We start from the raw sequence: 25,339 nt of genomic DNA, 5'->3' as shown, positions 1-25,339 counted from the left end.
AGAGTGGAGAATTCAGAAGAATCAAGTTTAGGAACACGAGAGCAAGATAAATCGTAGCTTACATATTCATAACATTCACCTTTGGCTTTGAGATGAGTATAGAGAAAGTAGGAGGAAAAAGAAAAGGGTTTGCTGTCAGATGCCTCAGACAGCTGAGTCTCTGTCAAGAAGAGAAGGTGAGGTTTAGAGGAGGAGCGGTGGTGTTCGACAGAGGGAAACTTAGAGGAACGGGCGCCAATGTTGCAGAAAAGAAGAAGTGAGTCAGACAGTGGTTCCAGGCATCTCTCGGAGTCGTCACCGGGATATATAGATATATATACAGTACAGCATATATTCACATCTATTTATCTATCTATCTATATCTATGTCAATATCTATCTATCTATCTAGAGAGATAGACTGATAGAAAGATAGATGGATTAATAGATAGGTAGACTGATAAATATAATGTGTGTGTGTGTGTGTGTGTGTGTAGGTTGATAAATAATCATAATCACTGACAGTTGACACTCTACCTACCTAAAGCCAGAGGCGTTTATCCACACACACACACACACACACACACACACACACACACACACGCAGAAATGCCTCCTTATCACCTCTCCATCTTTAGTCTCCCGGTCTCTCTCGTCTTCTTCCAACACCTCGCCCACACTCTCACGCATAGTCAGTTTCTCATTCTCCATTTTCTCCATATAACTAAACCATCTCACAGTGTTTCTCATACTTCCCAGCACATCCACATGAATACAGCAACTCTTCTTAAATGCCGCATTTGACTGTCTGTTATCATTATAGATTAAATCGAACCTTCTGTTATGTTCATTTAGAAACTGTCCTGTTCACCATCTATTATTAATCGAAAGGGAAAGCTCTTTGTGATATACTGTTCAGGAGAACAACACAGATTTGAATGTTATGAACATAAACTACAGTTTTAAAAATCTTCTGTACATCAGAATCATAAGCTTTATAATGACTAGACTTTACATAGTAATGACGACTGGGATTTGTGCTTTATTTTTATAGCATGAAAAATTCAGTATCTCTCACACACACACACACACACACACACACACACACACACACACACACACACACACACACACACACAGTTTTATTACAGAAGAAGATTCATGTGCCTAACTCTTCTTTTCATAAAGGTCAGCACAGACAAAAATATTTTTGCCCTGCAGATTATTGTTCAACTTGTAGTAGTTTCCTTTTGGCCATGGGAGACGATATTGCTCACCAAATTGGGTTCTAATAATGTAAAATCCTACCTGATGAGTTTTATGAGTGACAAGCATTACTATAGATTACTACCGCTACCGGAACGCAGACGAACATAGTTATAGGAAGCCCGTCCTACCTAAATATTTAAATAAGTTAAAATACTTAAACTTCGAGCTTACCTGTCTTGGGTGAGGTAAAGAATCAAGCAATTTTATGAGTGAAGACGTCAAGTATAGATAATCCACAGCAAACACCAGTGAGCACTGAGCGATGTCACCGCGAAGCACCCACTCCAGCAAAGCACCCAGCCACACCCTCTGCTTTTCCGCAACGTCCGACAGACCATTCATTTTCACCACCGCCAATAATTTGCTCCTTGTGTCAAGAAAAATGTAATCGTTATATTATCTTCATCAAAACAATTGTTCCAGTCTTCACGCGCTGGTGTCACCGGAATTGTGATTCATTGCAACTTTGGGATGAATAATTAGAGCAAAGAGACCCTAATTAAATACTTTAATTCCCTCCCCATCTGGCCAACTATTTTGTGAGTGAGAAAGAAAGTTAACCAATAGTCAATCTGTCTATTGCCAGACTCCTTAATCCCGTAAGGGGTGGCCACAAACAAAACGCCTCCATGTCGCCCTGTCCCACGCCATGTTACTGCCCGTCTCCTAGCTCACACACCTCTCTCTCATATACCTCTCCATTCCATCCCTCCATCTCATCCTTGGCCTCCCCCTCCCTTTCCCCCCCTCAACCTCACCCACAAACACTTTCCTAGTCAGTCTCTCGCTCTCTATCCTTTCGACATGGTCAAACCACCTCAGTGTGTTTCTTCTAACGCTTCCTATCACATCCACATCCACACCACAATGATCCTTCAATTCCTCATTTGTCAATCTGTCTCTCCAGGTGGCTCCACATGCTCCTCTCAAATAACTCATTTCCACTGCTCTCACTCTTGACTTGTGTCCCTCCAGGAAGGTTTAAGCTTCACTTCCATATGTTAGAGTTGGTATCACAATACTGATACGCAATAACTTTTTCACATCCATGCTCATTTCTCTGTTTCCCATTATTGCTTTCAAAGAACCAGCAACCTTTCTTCCCTCTTGCACCCTTTCAAGCTCTTCACCTTCTAAACTTCCATCGTTACTCATCACACTACCCAAGAACTTAAATGCACCCACATTTGCCATTTCCTCTTCATCCAACCTCACTGTACATTCGGTGACTTCATGTCTCACAAAGACTGTTACTTTACTCTTCCTAACAATCACCTTTAGATTCCATTTCTTACATACTCTCCCACACTCATTCACTAAACCATGCAGTTCTCTTTCGTCTTAACAACACAGTAACATCTGCAAACAACAGTACACGGAGTTTCCACACACTGCCTTCTTTCATTAGGGCTGCTCCAACATCCACTGCTCCATATCTTTTAAAACAACATTCATATGAAGATTGAACAACCACGGCGACATAGCACATTCGTTTCAATTCAAATTTTAAATAGAAAAATTCATTCAGGTCATCATACGCATTGCAGCCTTAACACCCTCATACATAATTTTCATGGCATTCAACGACTTCCCATTTACTCCATATATTCTCAATACTTTCCACATTCCTTGTCTATCCACCCTGTCATATGCTTTCTCCAAATCCATGAAGGCCACATACAACTTCTATTCCTTCCCTAAAAACTTTTCCACTAAAGACCTAAGAATGAATATCTTGATCTACACAACCTCTTCCTTTCCTAAAACCTTCCTGTTCTTCTCCAACTAATTCCTCTGTTATTTCCCCAACTTTGCCAATAAGTATCCTACCATATACTTTTCCTATTACACTAAGAAAACAAATGTCCCCGTGATTACCTCACCCTTTTTTTTCACCATTTCCTTTGTACAGGGGAATAATTATACCTGACTTCCAATCATCCGGGACTTTACCTTCCTCCCAGGCCAATTTGCACATCTTCCACATTCATTCTACTCCTATCTCTCCCCCATTCTTCAGCATCTCACCACACACTCCATCAATTCCTGGGGCTTTCTCCGTTTTGACTTTCTTCATTGCTTCCACAACTTCCATCCTACTGATTTCTTCCTCTCTTCTCACATCCCTCCTTCTCCCAGCCATTCCCCAACCACTTATACTTGCATTACTTTCATTCTCTATGTTTAACAGTTCCTTTAAGTGTTCTCTCCAGCTGCTCACTTTTTCTCACTTCATCTCTGGTAATCTACCATTTTTATATTTCACTCCCCGACTAGCTTCTTTAACACCCTGTCTGACTCTCTTTACCTCTTTCCAGAACATTTTCTTACATTCCTACCACTGCACACCGAAAGTCTTTCCAAATTCCTCATCCTCTCTCTTCTTACTCGATCATACTAATCTTTTCACCTCTCCCTTCCTCTCTACATATAACTCTTTCTGCTGTCTTGAACCTTCCTTCACACCCCTGTTTCTCATCCACTCACTATATGCTTTCATCTTTTGTGCCACAGCTTGTCTCACCTTTTCATTCCACCATGGTGTTCCTTGCACCCTCTTTCGTCCTCTCTTCACCCCACACACCACCTCACTTGCTGCACAGATTTCTCCTGTGAATATCTTGCATACACCTTCCACATTCCCCATCTGCTCCAAATCATATTTACCCAATTGCTCTTTCACTTCTTCCTCATATATTCTGCCTGTTGTCATCCTCTTGTATCATTTCCAACCTCCTTGTAACTACTCCCTCCTATCCTTTCCTTAATCTATTCCTCCACTTCATTTCGACCTGAAACACCACCAAGTGGTGGTCAGAAAGTCCACTCCCCCAACCTCTATATGTTCTTGCAACCATAACACACCTTCTTATTCTGTCATCCACACACACATAATCAGTCATTAGCTTCCGTTCATTCAATTCACCACCCACCCTTCTCATCACTAGCCACTTATACCTGTGGATCATTTTGTGTCTGAAGACGGAATGGTTATCACCAACCCCCTCTTGGCACAAATGTCCACTAGAGCATTGACATTCTCATCGATTTCTGCAGGCACACCGCACTCACCATGTGCTCCATCCATCTGCATATTCCCTATTTTTCCATTCATATCTCCAGTTAGAAACTCTTTCTTATTCTTTTCAAACTTTTCCATGCACACCTTTACATTTATCCAGAACTCTTCTTTCACCCTGCTTGCACGATCTTACGTTGGCGTATACACAGACACACACAATCGCCCACATTTGTAGTCCAACTTTCAATCATACCCACACAGTTCTTGAGCCAACTGATCCATACTCTCTTATATTCTCCTTGCATCTCCTGCACACAAAAATACACACTCCTTCTTTTGTCTTCTCTTTCTCACCCACTCCCGCGCATATATCCCATCCATAATTCCATTCTCTGACACTCAGTTAATCGACATAGAGTACATTCACTTTTACACCCTCAAGCACCTGGACAGTCTCTCTCTCTCTTTCACCTCATCATTTGCACCCTTTACATTCCATGTCACAATCCATACCATGTCCTTTATTTGGTCCTCAGTCATCACCTGTTGGTCAGTTCTGGTCCGAGGCTTCTTGTTCGTATTTTTAGTTTGTTGTTTTCCGGGGAGGGCCACTAACCCTTCGCCAACCCACTTGTTGTCACGTAAGAAACACGTGTTGGTTAGTTATAAGGTTACCACCCAGCGTTGTAAATGATATCCTGGTTTACAAGAAACCTATAGACAAGGTATACTTTATTAATTCCAATAATAATGCTAAATATATCAAATACATGGGTGATACTTTCCTTCAGAAAATGGTGATGGAGTGGATACTTAATTACTAATCGGTTCACACCTCGATTCAGGTTTATTCACCTCTCATTATCACAGAAATCAAATACTGTATTCTCTTCACCAAGCCATTATTCCCATCCAATAATTTCCTACTTGTTCCAGATCTTATACAAAGAAATCTTTTATCCCCATGGTCCTCATTATACTCCCCACATGTCGTCAGGCACCTGAATGTCACGACTTATCACTTGAAGACATTTCCATTACACTATCACGTATAAATCACCACTGACTCTATGCTGCTTCTACAATCACTTTCGAATGACATGGATGAAGATTCATAATAATATCCCCCTTCGTTTTTCACATGACAAATGTTCAACTGGAGTGGTTTGTTTAAACTTTTAACACAAGGGAATAAGAAAGTTTTAAAGACAATGTCTGATCTCTCTCTTCTGCAGTAGAGCGATCCCTATATGAATATATATATATATATATTTTGTACCTAACCAAAAGATCTTTTGTACCTAACTTTGGCATCCATTGAGCCTAAACGGGGTATCCTTTATAAACGAAAATGAATGGATTAATCACACACCATACATAACCAACAAAATCTATAGTGAAATTTTTCTCTTTTAGATAGAACTTAATCATCCTTTGGAAATAATGTAAATTTCAATTTTGATTATTTCAAGAGATAAATAAATTGAATTAGTAAAGAAATTAATAAATCAGAAATAAAAATGATATTCAAACAATGATGAAAGATTGTTTAATCCACAACAAAAGTGAGCACGGCAGGAGGTAATCTCTGTTTGCCGAAAGCTAAATAGACGTTATCACGATTCTTAACCTCAATTTACATCTCTCTTCATTATGTGCCTCCATTTCTTTCTCCATACTATTAACCTTTTCACCAACGCATGCTAAATCATGTTTTACCAGGATTATTATTCCTACTGTAATGACTGTGATCTAACCTAACCTAACTTTTTTTTTTATATATATAAATAACAGAACAGAGGAAGGGAAATCATCATCATCATCATCATCATCCGGATCTCCTTTCCCATCCAAGGGCAGGGAGAGGAAGGAAGGGAAAACAAAAGAATGAAAAAATAAATAAATAAAAATAAAAATAAATAATCCATACACCAGATAACTGGTGTACTGTATTCATAATAAAGTCTGTAAAAGTTGGATTTGAAAAGCTGTAGGTTGAAATTTATGGGGAGACAACTCTGGGGAAGCGAGTTCCAAAGAGATGCAGTTCAGGGAATAAAAAAAATTCTGATAGGCGGAAGTTCTGCAATATGGCAGTGTGACATTTCAGTCATGAGCGCTACCAAATGCTCGTATAGCACAGGGGAAGGCATGGAGAGGTGGCACAAATGATGTAACTTCGTCTGAGCATTTGCCATAAAAGTGTCTATAAAATAATGCAAGGGAAGCAACATTCTTTCTCACCTGTAGGGGGGGGACACAATCTGGCCACACTATGGGGTCGTACTACTACTCTGCGGCCAGGTTGTGTTAAGAAGAATACTGCCACCGTATTCCCTGCGTCTCGTAAAAGGCGACTAAAAGGGGCGGGGTGAGGGGACTAGGGATCCCCTCCTCTGTTTTTTAGTTCCTAAAAAGAGACAGGCCAGAAAAAGGGATGGGGGATTGAGTTATCCCCGTACCCTGAAGATTGGGTCTATGAATGTGCATGGATAGAGTACGATTGAGGATAAAAGTTAGGAGGTTGGGAGAATGTTTGTAAGAACAATGTTGGATGTGTTAGCTATGAGTGAAACGAAGATGAAAGGGAAAGGTGAATCTATGTTTGGAAGTGTGAATGGAAGATTGTCAGGTGTTGATAGAGGAAGGGCATGAGAAGGTGTGGCCTTGTTAGTGAGTCCGGAAGTACAGCAGTGTATGATTTAATAAAAGGAGGTGTCATCGAGACTGATGTGGGTGAAAACGAAATTTGAACGTGAGTTGTGGGTGTTTGTGAGTGCATATGGGCCTGGTAGTGAAAGGGATGAAGAAGAGAGGGAGTCTTTCTGGAATGATGTTGATGGGTCTCTGCAGAGTTTTGGAGCGAATGTGAATGTGGTAATGATGGGAGATCTGAATGCTAGAGTGGGAAATGTAGCAGTTGAAGGTGTAGTTGGTATGCATGGTGTGCCTGGAAGAAATTAAAATGGGGAACGAATGATAGGGATGTGTGATGAGCAAGAGATGGTGATTGGAAATAAGCTGTTCGAGAAGAAAGATATTTATAAGTATACATGGGTGAGACAGGAGGGTGGAATGGTTGTGGATTAAGCATTGATGGACTATGTGTTTGTGTTTAGGAATGTAATAGGAAGATTGTTGGATGTGAGAGTTCTGAGAGGGGAGGGTGGAGGTATATCTGACCACTACCTGGTGGAGGGAAAGTTAAGAGTATGTATGAGATGGATGAGAGCAAGGAGGGTTAGGTGTAGCAGGAAGGTTTTGAAAGTGAGTGAGTTGGATAAAAGAGAGAAAATGATAGAGTATCAGGAGAAATTGAAAGATGAGTGGAACGCAGTGAAAGATCAGGAAAATGGCAGTGTGAAGGAGGAATGACAGTTGTTTAAGAGTGCTGTGGTCGGGTATGCAGAAGAGGTGTGTGGTGTGAGAAGTGTGGGTGGTGGTGTAAGAAAAGGAAGTGAATGGTGGTGCGAGGAAGTAAGTATGGTTGTGGCTGAGAAGAGACATGCATAATTATGAACTGTGGCTGCAGAGGAAGGATGAGGTGTCATATGAGAGGTATAAGGAAAAGAGGAATAGGGCGAGAAGGGCTGTGAGTGATGCTAAAGTGGCAGCAGATGAGAGGTGGGGTAGGCGGTTGACTGAGAATTTTCAACAGAATAAGAAAATGTTCTGGAAGGAGGTTAAAAGGGTGCGAAAGTGAGAGTCTGGGAAGGAAGAGCAAGTAAAAGCAGAGGGTGGAAGGATGTTGAGATGGATGTAGTAAGGAAGAAATGGGCAGAGTATTTTGAAAGACTGTTAAATGTAGAGGAGGAAAGGGTGGCTGAAATTGTGGTGGATGGAAGGGTGCAATGAATAAATGTGTTGGGAGAGTTGAATGATTCTTTGATCACAAAGGAGGAAGCGGAGAAGGCAATAAAGGAGATGAAAACAGGGAAAGCTGCAGGTATGGATGGGTGTGCTGTGGAATGCCTGAAGGATGGTGGAGTGACTATTGTTGACTGGTTAGTAAGATAGTTGAATGTGTGCTTTGTGAAAGGTATGGTGCCAATTGACTGGGCAAGTGCTAGTGTGGTCCGGTTGTATAAAGGCAAGGGTGATAAGTATGAATGTACTAGCTTTAGGGGTATAAGTCTCTTGAGTGTTGTAGGTAAGGTGTATCATTGAGCGTTAACCCTTAGCCGCCGGGAGTTCCCGGCCGCGGCACACAACTCCCTATGGGCGAATTCGAGATTTTGGAAAAAATACCCTTACTTCAAACACTTATATCTGCCAAACTATAATAGCTAGAGAATTCAATGAAAGTTCACAAGACTCATCAACTCTTCCTCTTTCCAATGAAGGTATCCCGAGGTCTCTAGGGGTCCCGTCGATGAGTAAGGATGAATTGAAGACGAATGGTTTTTCACGATTTGGAGCGCGGCTCCGAGCGAGGGCCACTGGCCATGGCATTGGCCCAGCCGGCTAGCCTTGGCAGCACTGATTGGAGTGGTGATGGTAACACTGCCCGAGCGTCCTTGGAATGCGGAATATTCCACTCGTTTTTTCTACTCCTCCTTACTCACCCCCGTGAAAATGAGCCATCACCCGATTCATGTGGCTCACCCAAGGATTTGCCCACACCACCATGCCACTAAGCCCCGTAGGTGTGTGGGAAAAGAAATATCTCGTCGTTTTTCTGTATTCACTTCTTCCACAAATAATCATATTTCTCCTTTTCTAAGACACTTACAACTGCAGTTTACATCACGATTATGGGTAATTGCACTTTGACAAGTAAATGCTGTTGCTCTTTCACGCCTTACCGTAGAGTATGAGGTAATTATTTGTACTGTAAATCAAACCGCTTTGTACTAATCATGGTTACAGTGAAAATCATGTATATGTTTCACACAACTAACATTATTTGTACTTCACATCACAGATACACTGATGCTCATATTTGGCACAATCCCCCTGAGTATTCAGTGATATAATTTAGGTATAGCCAAGCAGGTATTGTTCATTGTGGCCCGCTCACATGTGGTTTTCTTTCAGGTAACATGTATGCAAACTCAAGGTATATCCAATAATTTTCTAACCAATATCCAACAAACAGTATCAACTCCTGTACCGCACTTACTATAAATCACTTATATGCACTTGTAGAACTTATAAAAGACTTATATCTTAGCACTTTCTATAATTCACTTACAATATCACACATTTCACTCATTTATAAAAATACACAAACTTCTGCACTGGTGTACACTATTTACACTTCTCCACATACCTGCTCAGTACTCATACCACTCCTGAAAGGCCTGGTTGTGGAGATTCTGCCCTTGAAGTGATAGGCTGAGGTGTGGGAGAGCGCAAGCAGGCAGCAAGAGTGTGGGGGAAACGGCTCTGCGGCATTTTTTTCCGCAGATGACTGCCAGGTCCGCGTCACTTTCCCGATGTCCTGGGTCATCTTGCACCTCCTCATCGCCGAAATCATCACTCTTGCAGACTGTCCCTTCCTCCTGGAGAAGTCGGAGAGCCCTCTCTGGCATCAGAGAGCGAGTAGGGGTTGGAGGGCGAGAGAGCTCACTCTCCACGTGGTAGCTTTTTTTTCTCCTGAGAGGACATACTCGTGCTGAGTATATGAGAGGAGACAGTACCGTCAAGGGCAAGCCCTATGGCACTATCACTAAGCCCTTTACGTGGCACTAAGGGCTGAACTTTCGCGGGGATTGATGAGGCAATCGGCCCTTCATGCGGTGGAACAGAATTGGACGATGTCAAGGTAGATGACGTGGCTCCTCTCACTACCACTGCCGAGTACAAACTGAACAGCGCAACCGCAGGGTACCTCGGGGTCCTACTTACCCCGTAGGTATCACAGAAAATGGGCCCGCTCTTAAACAGTGGCAGGAAGGTGAGTGCGGTATATCAAGTCAACTGGCTGCCCTGCACGCCCTGAATCCTGTCGTGCATACACGTCAGCCGGCGGATAGGGGTTAATTATGAGACTTAGAGAGGGTATAGAGGGAGTGATTGGTGATGAACAGCGTGGCTTTAGGAGAGGGAGGGGATGCGTGGATCAGGTGTTTGCTGTGAGACAAGTGTGTGAAAAGTATTTAGCGAAAGGCAAGGATGTGTTTTGGGCATTCATGTTTTTTTTTTTTTTTATGCAAGGAAGAAGGAACCAAAGGCCATGAGCCCGCAGTAACAGTTCCCTCCAAGAGAAAAACAAAATACAATAGAGAGCCAAATTCAAGATCCGATCATTTTGAGAAATCGTATGATAGAATTGATAGGGAGGCTTTGTGGACTGTTTTAAGATTGCATGGACTTGATGGTAGGTTACAAAAAGGGGTGAAAAGTTTTTATGTAAATAGTAGAGCGTGTGTAAGAGTGGGAAATGCTGTGAGTGATTGGTTTTCCGTGAAAGTCGGGCTGTGACAGGGATGTTTGATGTCGCCTTGGTTGTTTAATATTTATATGGATGGTGTTGTAAGGGAAGTGAATGCAAGAGTTTTAGGTGGAGGTCTGAGTCTGGTGAATGTTGATGGTGGAGAGTGGAATCTGAAGCAACTGCTGTTTGCAGATGATACTGCACTGGTGGCTGATTCAGAGGAGAGATTGAGACAGTTGGTAGAGGAGTTTGGAAAGGAGGAAATTGAAAGTAAATGAGAATAAGAGTAAAGTGATGAAGAGTGCGAGGTTGGTAGATAGTAGGGGGATGAATATAGTTTTGAATGGTGAGTTGCTTGAGGAGGTAGAGTGTTTTAAATATTTAGGGTCACATGTTGCTGTGGATGGAAGAATAGATGCAGAAATGAAGTTTAGAATGAATGAAGTAGGTAAGGTGCTGGGAGGAATGAAAAAAGTGTTTCGATGTCTTTCACTTAGAACGAATGTAAAGAGAAGGCTGTATGAGGGTGTTGTGGTACCGACTGTGTTATATGGGGCTGAAACATGGAATATGGGTGTAGCAGAGAGGAAAAGTTTGAATTTAATGGAGATGAGGTGTCTGAGGAGTATGTGTGGAGTGACGCGTATGGATCGAGTGCGAAATGATGAAGTGCGAAGGAGAACTGGAGTTGTTCGGGAGATGGCTGGTAGAGTTGAGCAGAGGGTGTTGCAATGGTTTGGGCATATGGATAGAATGGATAATGAGCGATTGGTGAAAAAGGTAACTAGATCTGATGTGAGAGTGTAAGGCTGAGAAGGAGACCACGAATAGGATGGATGGACAGTGTGAAGAGAGTGCTGGATGCGAGAGGGATGTCTGTTGAGCAAGGAAGAGTGGCTGTGCATGACAGAAATAAATGGAGGGAAATTGTGAATGAATAAATGATGACGCAGCCCTGAGGGGATATTCTCCCGCATTTGGTCTGATCAGCTAGTCAGGTCAGGTGCGGGTAAGGGAATGGGTCTATAATGATGTGGCAGGAGTAAACCAGCTCTGCTGTCGGGCCCTGCTGCGGATGTCACTGATTGCACAGCGCAGTTTACCCTTGTGTGGTGTGGTGTGGTGAGGATCTGTCTCTTCTCCCCTTTGGGGCTAAGATGCGAATTAATGTGTTTGAATGGATGAGTAAATGGGGAGTGTGTCGTCCTGTCTCGGCCACCTCCCTTTCCTTGGGGGAAGCAGCCTAGGTATATAGACTGATATTAGACAAACCTAAATGAATAAAAACAGGCTAACCTAACCTACTCCGAACAGATCAACCTTACATAACTTGGACCTTACTGTGAAAGAAAAGAAGTGTTGTTATCGAGTATACTTCAGAAATCTGTTTCCTCATATCAATTATATAAGGGTTGTTCTGCAAACTGACTATGCATTGCCCCAGACATTCCTTCACTGACGGTGTATTGTAAATCGCTCTCCGTTCACGAATCTCTCCCTCATCCCGAAAAACATAACTTGTGAAACATCATCCTTTGCCCCATCAGGTCCTTCTTTCCACCGACTCCTTCGTTACCTCAGTCATATCATCAGCCCTACTTAAACTTACTCTTATCACTGACCCTACAGTACCAAAACACTCCTTTATCACCGATCCGACCACATCTCAACCACTGCTCTGTCTTCCTGTCAAGTTACACCCTCCACTTCGGTAGGAGGGGGGTATTTGTCCAGTATTTTTTTAAACACAATAAAGGAGGAATCAAAGGCCAGAAGCCCGGTATATGATTCCCTCAATAAATAGGTAAATCTGTATTATAATGATCCTATTTCTGTTTTTTGGTTTGTTACTGTAACACAGCACAAATGTTGCATGTAGTGCAAATTTTTCTTAGAGCAAGATATCGTTATAATGGTCCAAATTGAAAAATAAAACAATTTCTAATCCAATCAGGGCACTGGTTTCCGAGTTATGATTCATTTCTGAAGATAGGAAGTGTACTGACGTCGAGCGGAGGCCGCTGAAGGCAGCCTCTCAGCAAATAAATATTAAATAAATAAATATATGAAACAAAAGCATTCTGGGGCCGAATGATAACTGCCCGTCAAAATTTGTTGTTGGCTAAGGTATAAGTTACCTACAAATGAAATCTGAAGACAGTTCGCAGAACCTTATGGAATTCAGCCACCGGTGTTCACAAAAAGCCAATCCCTATTTTTAAAAAAAATATAGCTGCTAGCATTTGGTCATCTTTGATCAAATCCTCTCAGTACCAATAGGCTTGTGCACATCCACTTGTATAGTTGCTATTTATTGAAGGTTTGGTGAAAATTCGTCCTCAACTTTTCGAGATATTTTGGCAAGAGCTACATACTCACACACAGACAAAACTACATTGCTTCGCCTTGCTTAAAACTGGCGATAATAAATGAAAGAGCACTTCATCAGGATCAAGGCTGTGAAAGACAATGTCCTCCACGATCATGCTGTCCAAACAGTCTCCGAAATCGATATTATATTTCAGGAAGGTTTGGAGCGAAAAGAACGAATGATTATATTTACGCCTAAGAGAACCACACTGATTATGATTCATTTACACAATAAGTTTTAAAGACACTCTTCACAACTGGAATCTGGCCGGACCTAGTTCCCAGATACGACTCAGTTTGCTCACAAATAATGAGAGATCCTGAAATTCACCACAACATGACGAAGGAGGTAAATTACAACAAACTGCATGACCCACGTGGACAAACTGGTATAACGTATGTCCCCGACTTCAAAGAACGCGAAAATCAAGATCCCCAAACTTCAAAGATCGACGAAATCAAAATTCTATGCATCTACCAGAATAAGTCACGCATGTTATGATGAGACCGGAAGTGGATCCAACTGGAACAATGCCTGAGGTGATATAAGACCAGACAACCATGGCTGCACTTTTACAAACCAAGTCTTTTATAACTGTGCTGAAACGGGGCACTTCTACACCAGCTGTACCGCCTCCTCCTTGTCCTATACAGTTTGTTTGAAGGCAAGACACTTGGTCGTTAGCAAGGGGTGCAAAGTATGAAATGTTGTTACTGAAGAACCAAGATCACTCCAAGAACCACCCACTGAACCTCCATCCAATGCCCTCCCACAGATTGCTACCAGAAAGACCAGACCCAGCCACCACACAATCTACGCCGAAGCTACTGCTAAACTTAGGTCAGCTGAGTCAGGAACAACTCGAACCCAACAACCGAATATCACTCTGACGGAAACAGATACGTTAAGATGCGACTCTGTGTAGCAGTTGCTAAAACATTCTGGAGAGGACACACGAAGCTGATGGCGAGACAGATCGATCACCTTTTCCACGAAAACGGTCTGTTAACCATCAAAATCAAAATCTTACTTTTCCAAGGACCATCACGGTAATGTCAGTCCCATATACAAGAAAATCGTCATCAAGCAAACCATCAACAAAGACTAAACTCCGAGAAAACCCAAGTGAGAAGATCCCAGCAAACGACCCATCATTGGAACGAGACCCCAGAGTCCATCAACGACATTATCCGAAGATGGCAGAAGTAGACCAGCAGTTCAATAGGCTCCAACCAAGAAATTATTAGATTATCAACGAGAAATGACCTAAGACATCAGTGAAGACCAAAAAGAAGACTTAACACAGAAGATGCGAGAGAAGACTACGCAAAAGATGAAAAGCTTTAGACTTCATTTAAGAAGAACCCAGGCTCTCACAAGACGACTCCCATTCCACAGTACGAATCATCCAAGTTATCAATCAGTGATTAAAATGGAAAGCAAAAGGTCTAATAAAAAAAGTACCCACGTCCATAGAAGAATATCTACATACCACGCTGAGCATGCCAGCAACAGCAGGGGATCTCACATACCAGTGATCAGGACAAACAAGGACTTGTTCTTCCCCTTCTCAATGGAGGAAAATTCTTAAAAAAAAAAAAAAGTGTGTTGGTGCAGAATAGTAGCCGCCACTTCGATGGGCCAACCCCAAGGGACGAACGAGGCATAGGTATACTGGCTGCATCAGCATGGATCTCAGTTCATAGGGTATCCTTCGCAATAACCTGGGGGTTGTACTTAATCTAATTTTCTGTTTAGGGAACGAATAATCATTTCTTCCGTGGCCAAGTTCTTTTTAAATTATAATGGTGTCGCTCGTTCGATTCGTTTATAAAGGTTTCAACATTAGCATCTATCGAATTTTTCAACTTTCTAATTCCAAGTATGATGGGTGCTAAATAGTAGCAGCATGGCTTGGGAATTCTAAATATATATTATGTAATTTAATATAATTTCATTTTGCTTGGTAAAAAGCTATATAAAATTAGTGACTTTTTTACTGTTTTGTTGGATTTCCGATAGTAATGAACTTGTCTTATAAAATACTTCATATGAAAACGTGTGTAAAATTGCCTAAAAATCATGAAAAGTGAATGTAAAGTACTTGCTGCTCTATTATACATTATATTATACTTGCTGATATAATATACATATTTTACTTGCTGATGTATTACACACACACACACACACACACACACACACACACACACACACACACACATATATATATATATATATATATATATATATATATATCATCATCATCATCCGGACCTCCTTTCCCATCCAAGGGCAGGGTGAGGAGTAGCAGTGTCCAGACAGCACAAAATTTGCCCAATCCAAATATGCCACACTTCCATTCACTCATCATTCAAGCCCCCGGAATCCTGGCTCTACCAGTTACGCCAAAAACATTCACCAAATTCTGCAGCTTCACATAAAAGTATCCGATTGAGTCAATCCGGACGCTGCCATGCTCATAAGGGGTGCCAAAATCCCTGATCATGCACTTCTCCTCACAACATTCATGCAGCCAGCTCGATCTCTTGTCAGTTCCCCAGCCTCACCGACTTCCAAACCTCTTTTCCTCAAACACTCATCCACCATATCTCTCCACCTTCTCCTTGGCCTACCTCACCTCCTCCCTCCTTCAAATTCGCTCAGGTAGACCTTTTCACCAATCAATTGTTATCCATTCTTTCCACATGACCATACCATCTCAGGACACTCTCTTCGATTCTGGTGTCCACCGACTTCCTCACTCCACACCTTTCACGAATCACATTATTTCGTATCCTATCCACCCTCTGTACTCCACATACATTCCTCAGCAGTCCCATTTCCACTGCTCTTACTCTTGACTTTTCATTTTCATGCCACACCATAATCTCATAGCCATATGTTAAAGTTGGCACTAACACTCCCTCATGTAAGCCTCGCGCACCTTTTTTTTTTTGTTTATGTGAGGAAGAAGGAACCAAAGGCCATGAGCCCGCAATAAGAGTTCCTTCCAAGAGAAAAACAAAATACAAGAGAGAGCCAAATTCAAGATCCATTCATTTCGAGAAGCCTGGACACACTGCGTTTGAAAGACTGGAGATCATAGGCAGCAGGAAATACAGACAGAGGGAGACAGTTCCAGAGTTGACCTGTTGGTTAAATGAAGGACTGGGAGTAACGGTTAACTCTTGCATTAGAGAGTTGGACAGAAAAGGGATGAGAGTTTGCTGCTAGACGGGTGCAACACTCAAGCCTCTGTTTCTTATATATATATATATATATATATATATATATATATATATATATATATATATATATATATATATATATATATAACCCCAACCATCTCTTGGATATAAACCTTCACCGGCTCAATCCGATTGGAGCGCCGCAATTACCCACTGAACCACCAGGCGCCATTATTTGGTTATATTGTTACCACCCAGCGTCGTAAATTTTTTCCTGGTATACAGGAAACCATTCGGCTTGTCACTCAGTGTAGAGTCACCCTTAGGCAGAAGGAACAGGAAAGAATGAAGGAAAGAAAGACAAAATGTAGGCAGAAAGACGAGGAAAGAATGAAGTAAAAAAGACAGAAGAGGAAGGAAGGAAAGGAGGAAGAAGACGAAAGGTCAAACACCCAAGAGCATCACTACATCAAGTGAGTGGATGGTGAGCTTCCTCACCTACCACAAGTACATATACAACTTGAAAAATTTGCTTCAGCTGCTGCCGTACTTCGTTTCTATTGATTAAAAAATGGTGTATGCAAATCTTCATGCTTTTTAATTTTAACTGGTGCTGCATCATGGTCAAAGTTATACTATTATGGAGTAATGTTAATATGTCATTGGGTTACCTACATCCCCCTCTTTGCAGAGTATTAGCCCCTCTATGGGGACGGTATCATCGGAACCCAGCTCCCACTAATTGTTGCCTAGTTTTCTTCACATCTGGATACACTTGCCTGTGTTGCTCAACGACCTGGAGAAGAACCTGCCGTTGATCATCGTTCTTGGTCAACAATGGATTAAACTCTTAAATCAGTGCTACCTCTCTTTCAGCAAAGTTATTTGCTACCTGTAGTCCCTGGGCGATGAGCTCAGCTTCCTTGTAATCCTCACGACTTTCCCATGTGGGTGGATCGAATTCTGGGAATGAATGAGGAAGGCCAAGATCTTCTTGGTATTACTGGTCACAAAACTTGAAACTGTTTTCTGATTCAGTGATGTTGCCTAAAGTTCAACTGTTGCTCTCTTTGATTGATCTTTGTTTCCTTCTTCGTTAAGAGCCATTATCATTTTTCGTTTCTCTTTAGGGTCAGTAGTTTGTATCAATAAAGGCCAATCCAACGAATTGTTCTGACCAATACAACAAGTGATGACCAAATGCTTTCAAGCAGGCTTGTAAGATAGCCTTATCAGGATAAAGTGACCATTCCTGGAGAATCCTCACAAAGTTTGCTGGAGTTAGAGCTGCTTTTGTTGCCATGAACCATCAGGTATTGCTTCATGATGAGTACAACAAACCGCTTCAGTCCTCGGCCTTGCTTTAGTGTGATGCTTGCCTTATGATGGAAAAGATAGTCTTCGATGCTGTATATAACTTTAGCCATCCATCTGGCATGGTGGCAACCACCAGGGCGCTAAAACCGTGTTCAACGGGGCAGTACACCACCCAAGACAACAATGGACAGTTCCAGCAGTTCTCGATAATCATCACGAGGTTGGCTTTCTTGCAGCTCTTTCATACAAAATGCTGAGCTCATCACATTGCTCACTATCAATCACCGGCATTTCCTCATTGTCATTTAAGGTCTGAAAGCACGTTGTGTCAATAGCATTTCACTTGGCTTTGAACTGCTTGAATATGTGAATGTCGGGACCAGATAATGGTCCAAGGCAAATCGTGAAAGCCTTTTAAACAAGGATCTCAAGAATGTGATGCAGACAAGGCAGGTGGAGGAGATCCTTGTGCAGCGGTTATGAATAAGGGTGCACACCCCTGCCCACTATCCGGAATTGCTGGCAGTGGTGCCGAATGTCATTCCTACCACACGTTCAGATATACGAGTACTGCAGTCATTCAAGGTCTCTCTCTCTCTCTCTCTCTCTCTCTCTCTCTCTCTCTCTCTCTCTCTATGTACTGTATATATATATATATATATATGTGTGTGTGTGTGTGTGTGTGTGTGTGTGTGTGTGTGTGTGTGTGTGTGTGTGTGTGTAATGCAGTCATTCATGGTTTCAGTGATGACATTGACCATGTCCTTTCCTGTCCCTGATTCCAAATTGGGTGCATTCAAAAGCCTTGAAATTCCATCACGTATGGTAAGACGAGAATTGGAAGGCATTCAGTGGCATTTGCTCCTGTTACATCGGGAATTGGTTTCCCATCCCAGTGCACTACAAGTGACACAGTTGGATGGAATGATTTCTTCAGCCATTCTGCAGATTCCCACCGACTCGTGATTCGATCTCGGCGGATACTTTGGCTGTTGATAGTATACATTGTTGAATCTTGTTTACAGGCAGAAATGGTCGCAGAAAGCAGGTGGACTGCAACACGGTCTGAAGTTTTAGTCCAGTCTAAAGCAGTAGCAACTGGAGAAGTGCCAACTGTTTTTCGTGCCCTTTGGCGTTTCAGAGGAGGAGCTGCAGCCGAAAAGGAAGGACCTGCTATATATGTATAATCGGCACCTGTTTCGTCTTCATGACCTGTTGGGCTTTCCTGCAGCTCCACTATTTCCTCTCTTATTGATCGATGATATTCCTCAGGCTCTCCCCTCTCCTGTTCAATCTGTTGTTTGTCCCTGTGTTCGTTCCTTCTGGTGGAGTTTGACATCTATACCCAGCATGGAGCCTTGGCTCCCTCTATTCCTCTGAACCTCAAGAAACTCTTTATCCTCACGATGTTTGATGAGGTCGAAGACATTCGTGTGTGCAATATCAAAAAGATCTTTCATCTGTCCTTGGAAGTTCTTTCTCTTCTTCTACTCTCTTTCTGCATTCCAGCTCTTACTCTTTCCCAACTTTCATCTGTCCTTCTACTCCACTCTTTATAGAGAAATTCAATTTGGGGGATATGATTCCGTGGCTCAGATGCAAGAATGTGAGCTTTCTCCCAGAATCCCCCTAGCTCCTCAGACAGAACACGTGCTGAATCCCTCAGTGTTCGGGTCTGTTCGCATCAGGTAGAAAAGTTGCTCTAACACTCCTCCACAAGGCGGTAACTTACTTCCAAATAGTCTTTCACTTGGTTGGCCACCAAGCCAAATCTTGGTTTTTTTTTGGTATTACTAGAATGTAGCCTCCAATGAAGTAGGCCTAAAGCAAACAGTTTTTTTCAAACAACAAAAAAGATTATCAAAACAATACCTTTGCTTATTAGGCTCAAACTTTGGGTAAGATGCTGCACCAGTAAATATCACCCAATTCGGCTAAAATTTGGTTTCTCAAGAGTTTACACCTAAACTGACAACATACACTTCCAGCAAACAAATTTTTCCTGAAATGATTTTTCCTCCATCGTAATAAGGACCACCTTAGCATATATCTATCTATCTATCTATCTATCTAGAGAGAGATAATGCACCTCTGTTTTAACTTAGTTCACTTGTTGAAATCAACCTAACCAGTGGGAATTGACCTACAATGGCTTCTAAGAAGAGAAAAAGACTAGGGACATTCACGTATATGAGCAACCTAATTGGAACTGGCAGAGTTGTTGCACTCTGAAATCCCAACTCTGCGAGATGTTCTGAGATATAGGCTACTGCTAAGAGAACTAAGTGGCGAGGGTGTGAGAAACTACCCAGCAGCAAGTCTTGCTAAGAACATTCACCATAAAGTGCTTGAAAAACGGGACCGAGCAAACACTTCTTTTGTAACCACCGTAATAAATTCACGAGTCACAAACTTAAGCACGATCCAAGAAAGCTGGGATCAGGTCAAAATCATATCTCTTGTGAGTGGAAAGATAGATGTTAAAGAGGTTTCTGCAGCAAATCTTGACAAATCTCTGCTCTGAATTTGGCTGCCCTGCGGAAGCTGGTTGCATAAAAGAAGCTCACATTAACTGTACATACCCTGAGGGGATGAAGATCCCTGTGAAAGAACTTGCTTTATTAAAGGTCAGTGAGACAAGACAGGTTCTATTGAACCATATCATATTGGCTTGCCAGATCTGCCTGAGCACAACAGACAAGTCAAAAAGCACAAGCGACAAGCAGACGAGAGAAGAAGGCTTGCTGAATGTAAGTGGACACGTAAGCAGGGAGTTTCAGTACCATCAAATGAAATAATTTTCTCTGATGATGAAAATTAAAAACAAATAGCTGATGCTCAAGATGGAAATGAAGAAAGTCTTCCACTTCCAATAAAAAAAAGCCAGAGCATAACACATTAGAAAAAGTTAATGTTGATAGCATCATGTATGCTGTTGGCCAGCATGCCACATCTGCCATCACCACTGCTGTCTTTATGGATGGTGGCTTGATCACTTAACCCTTCTCAGGTAGACCTAGAATTTCGCTTACCACTTAGGTACACCTGGGTCTGTCAGACCCAGCTTTAAAAAAATGTTGTACAGTAGTTTCACACATATTTTATATAATGAATTCCTGAATATCCAACAATGTATTAGGTCTTATTAGTTACAAAACTATGTAAATAAGTTATAATTCATTAGACTCCACATTCTACAAAACATATGAAAAAATGCCAAATTATTTTTATAATTTTTTTTGCAGTCACCATACACGAAAACAAAGAACATTATGAGCCTAGCACTTGTGTCACAGTTTGAGGGATGGAGGACCTTCATTTTGGACATAGTGGATCCCACACAACATATAATCAACTTGCAAACTCACAGTGAAAAATTCTCACTCAGAAATGCAAAAACATAGAGAGACACGAAAGTAACCCCCCTACACCCTGCATGGGTACAAAAAGTTAGGAAGCTATTGAGAAGGACAGGGATTCCAGGCATCTATAAGTTACTGAACTATACCATCGAGAAGATTGCCCGGGTCTGTCAGACTCAGGTGTACCTTGTGGAGGGTTATGAAGATAAGAGATTTGTACTTAAACACAATGAAGTTAAAAGGGTTCAAGAAAACGTTATGAAATCCCTGGATCAGGAAATTTATATCTTTGTAAGAAGTGTGAAATTTACTGCTTCTTCTTTGACGGTCGTCAAGATACAACTAAAGAATTCTGAAAGCAGACACATCAAATCGTCAGTTCTCCAGCATCATGAAAGAAAATAATTATTTTATGTGTCGTGAGCCAGGTGGAAGATACCTCTTCCACTTCACTCCTGAGAAAGGCTCAAAGAGAAAAAAAAAAATGCTGAAATTATTGCTGATAATCTTGTAGATTTCATAAAGAAGAAAGGCAATGATAAAAACCTGCAGGCCATTGGAGGTGATTCTACAAACGTTAACACTGACTAGGAGGGTGGTTCCATGCACTGGATAGAGGTCAAGTTTTGCCGTAATCTGATCGGGTTGGTCTGTGTTCTCCACACTTACGAGTTACCCCTGTGACACTTGATCACAGCAATGGATAGGATGACCTTCTCTAATAAGTGGACAGGTAACATTGGCAAGAGGCTAGACAGTGCTATAGAACTTGACATTGATCCTTCATTCACCAGACTATGAATTGGACAGCCTCTTATTTCACTGACAATGATGTAAAGGATCTCTCTATTGATCAAGCGTACGGGTACAGGATCACACAGGCCATAGGAACTTCTCACAGGTCTGGCCCTTCTTGAATTTGGTTCAGTTAGTCATTCAAGGTGGTTGGCAGCACCAAACAGGCATTATCGCATATGAGTATGAAAACATGTCCTTAAAGGCAAAACCATCAACAACTTAAGACTGATTGGAATACATCACGGGCGTGTGCTACCCCTGCTGGTTCAGCAACAAAGTAAAACACTCTTGAGTGGAAGGCCCACGCCACATCTTGTTTCAGCTGTGGCTAGTTAGGCTGCAAAAGAAGGCTGTAGTGGATGTTGTTTTGTCAACCATCCAGCGCTCAGCATGGTACGCTATCAGCAAAATGACAATCCAGACACTCTTGTGCTCAGACGGCCGTGGGGAGACGAGAGCTGGTGTCCAAAAGATTGTTGGCTTGATGGATGGAGATTATGACACTCTGGTAGATCTTTCTGTACGTCCCAGGAGCATATAGCAATTATAAATTCATTGCGAGAACAAGGAGTGAATGAGAACATTGTAAAACTGCTCAAAAACATATAAATAGGGAACTGCTACATTTAAATTACATACGAACTCAGAAAGATTGAGAAGGCTGTGCGTCAGGGAGATACAATTTCAACAAAGTTATTTACAGCATGCCTAGAAAGTATTTTCAGAGAGCTAGACTAGGAAAACAAAGGAGTGAACATAGACAGAGAAAAGCTAAACCATTTAAGATTTGTAGATGGCATTGTCCTAATCTCAGAAACAGCAGAGATACTGCAAGAAATGTTAAACGACCTGAACAGAAAAAGTCTCAAAGTAGGGCTAAAGATTAACCGGAGTAAAGCTAATGTTCAATCCACAAACACCAAAAAGCGTCATCAGAATAAGCTGGGAAATTCTTGAAGAAGTCGAGGAGTACAGTTACTTAGGACAAATACTAACATAACGAAAGATAATGATAGCGAAATAAAAAGATGCATTACAATTGAATGGAAAGCTTTCAGTAAATATATAGACATTATGAAATGTAGCTTGCCAGTTAGTGTGAAACGAAAAGTATGTAACGAATGTAATATTCCAGCTATGACCTATGGTTGTGAGACCTGCAAACTGACAAAATCGATGGAAAATAAATTAATCCGTTCTCAGATAGCAATGGTAAGGTCAATGTTGGAAATATCTTTAACAGACAGGAAAAGATCAACTTGGATGAGGCAGACTAAAGTCAAAGATATTATATAAGTTATAAAAGAACAGAAATGGAGGTGGGCAGGCAATATAGAAAGAATAAGGGATAACCGACGAAGCAAGAGGCTCACTCATGAACCCTCTCCTTCCTATGGATTTCCTATCATATGTATTAGTTAGTTCCGTGCTGTAAGGTTACTTATCTTAAGAAACTGTGCAGTGCATAGCACGAAGGGGGTCCTGAATACATTCGAGAGGAGTTCCTCATTACTCATCTTGTTTTTGCATGTCAAGAGGCACAGTACACTTCAGTGTTACAGATATCCAATCATATGTCCTATTCTATCCTATGCACTTTTTGTGTTTCTTGAAATTAATTGTCCATTCTGTTTTCTATGTGGTATGTTTGGCAAAGGTGGTGAGGCATTCTTCGTCCAACTATTAGGTTTATTAAGTTATATATGTCATTGTCAGACTTCTCATAAGAGGATCCACTCCCTTCCTCCCTTTTCAGCTGTCTTTCCCATCTCCCTTACCTTCATAATTTTCTCCACCTCCTCGACAAGTTTGCCTAGATTTTCCTTCGTATTTTAACAGACCCTCCCTCCCCAACACACACACACACACACACACACACACACACACACACACACACACACACACACACACACACACACACACACACAAAATCCTCTCATCGCCTGCTTAGCCTTAGCTTCTCATTTAAATGCTTTTCTGCCACTCTCAGATAATATTCCTTTCCATTCCCACTTTAAATTTCCCTCTCCCATTGTCCTTGAATCCATTCAGCAAATTCAGTCCCTCTCTTTCTCACTGCATATTCTCAAAACTTATTGTGCAAAATCCATCAAAGCAGCATTTCTTCTACTTCTCCTTGTGTTAACCCATGTGCATAACTTCCAGTCACCTTTGTTTCCTATTGCATCCATGTCCTTGTATTTGTAATTTCTAAAACTTTGTCACTCCCTCTACATGTGCTGTTTTGTATGGCTGTGCGTGCATCTATTGTACTGTAAGCTATGATGTTTGGTGGTGGTCCTAATCTCAGAGTGAGCCATACTGAAGTTACCTCGGTTATCAGGGAAGAGATGTGACGATTGACAGACTTAGCAAAAGATACAACATTGTTATTATTTTTATAACAGTATTAATTAATGGTGAGTGCAAATATCCATTGATGACCGATCAATCTTATTACTTACCTTCGTAAAGGTGACCCTAGAATCCCCAGACCAGTTATTTCAGTTGTTGTGGATCTTAATCTACCCGAGATGTTACTGTAGGTTTGAATAATGCCTGGATGTGAAGTGTGGACAAACTGTGGATGTTGAGAATGGGAGAGTGTCCTCCCTTTCGAGGCTGATTCAGGTGATGCATGGGCGTGATATGTCATTCCAGCACACAGCAGCAGCAACATACTCGAAGAGGAGTAGCAGTGCCACTTCATTGTGCAGTTCACTCCACCTGTACCCAGTACTATGATAAGATTGATATTCGTCGATAGGGTGATGTCTTTTTTTTGTTATTTCTGCTACTATTAATATCTTCCAAAAAGAGGGTGCTTCTCTAATGAAAGGATTAATGAAGGATGCATCAACTCTATCCAACCCAAAATCTCTCTCCAAAGCTGAACATAATATTATAGAGATAATATGAATATCTGCTATTAAAGACTCTCTCTCTCTCTCTCTCTCTCTCTCTCTCTCTCTCTCTCTCTCTCTCTCTCACTCTCTCTCTCTGTGGTGTGTGTGTGTGTGTGTGTGTGTGTGTGTGTGTGTGTGTGTGTGTGTGTGTGTAAACTTGCTGAGTCATCCTATTGGCAAAGCTAGTGAAATACAAAACATAATTAGTTAGGAAATGTTGACATATAATCATCCATATGATTCTGATGCCCCATAGTTGTGGCAAAATCAAGTGTCCCAAACTGTGTCACTAAATCCCTGAGTCACTGGACTTTTATTTATTTATTTATTTTTTTATGTAGTGTGTTGAGGATAAGGGATGTCGGTAGTATGTTTGCTGTGCAACTGGAACGTGTTTAGATGTGTCTGAGGTGTGTGCAGTGTACATCTGTGATGTGTCTGTGGAGTATCTGAGTGGTAGAAAGGGTGTATCGAAAGACAGAACAACTTTTGAGATGTCCTGAGGTGATGTACAAGCCTGGTTGAGTGCTGGTGTCAAACTTGTTGTTTTTCTGTTAGGTTGTCCATTTTCCACTCAACGTCGGCATGCCACAAGGATCAGTTCTCGCTCCAACCTTATTCCTAATTCATATTAATGATCTCATATATGTTACCCATAATCCCACCCATTCATATGCAGATGACTCAACACTTCACAGTTAATTCATACTTAAACATCCATCTAACTCACAGCTAGGTGCAGCCATCTT

At 41.6% G+C, this 25,339-nt stretch overlaps 1 protein-coding gene across 1 annotated transcript in view; it reads right to left on the bottom strand.

Moving 5' to 3' along the window:
- Window positions 1–689, bottom strand: part of LOC145396966 (putative glutamate receptor) — a 144,372-nt gene extending 143,683 nt beyond the window's left edge. Inside the window, exon 1 of the mRNA XM_080270198.1 lies at window positions 603–689. Within this exon, the coding sequence (XP_080126324.1) occupies window positions 603–689 (87 nt within the window). The remainder of the gene's footprint in view (window positions 1–602) is intronic.
- Between the last annotated feature and the right edge of the window lie 24,650 nt (window positions 690–25,339).

Source organism: Coenobita brevimanus, chromosome 40 (assembly GCF_032717465.1).
Source record: "Coenobita brevimanus isolate Jiangsu-jjx chromosome 40, ASM3271746v2, whole genome shotgun sequence".
Lineage (NCBI taxonomy): Eukaryota > Metazoa > Arthropoda > Malacostraca > Decapoda > Coenobitidae > Coenobita > Coenobita brevimanus.
This window is presented reverse-complemented; position numbering and strand designations above follow the sequence as displayed.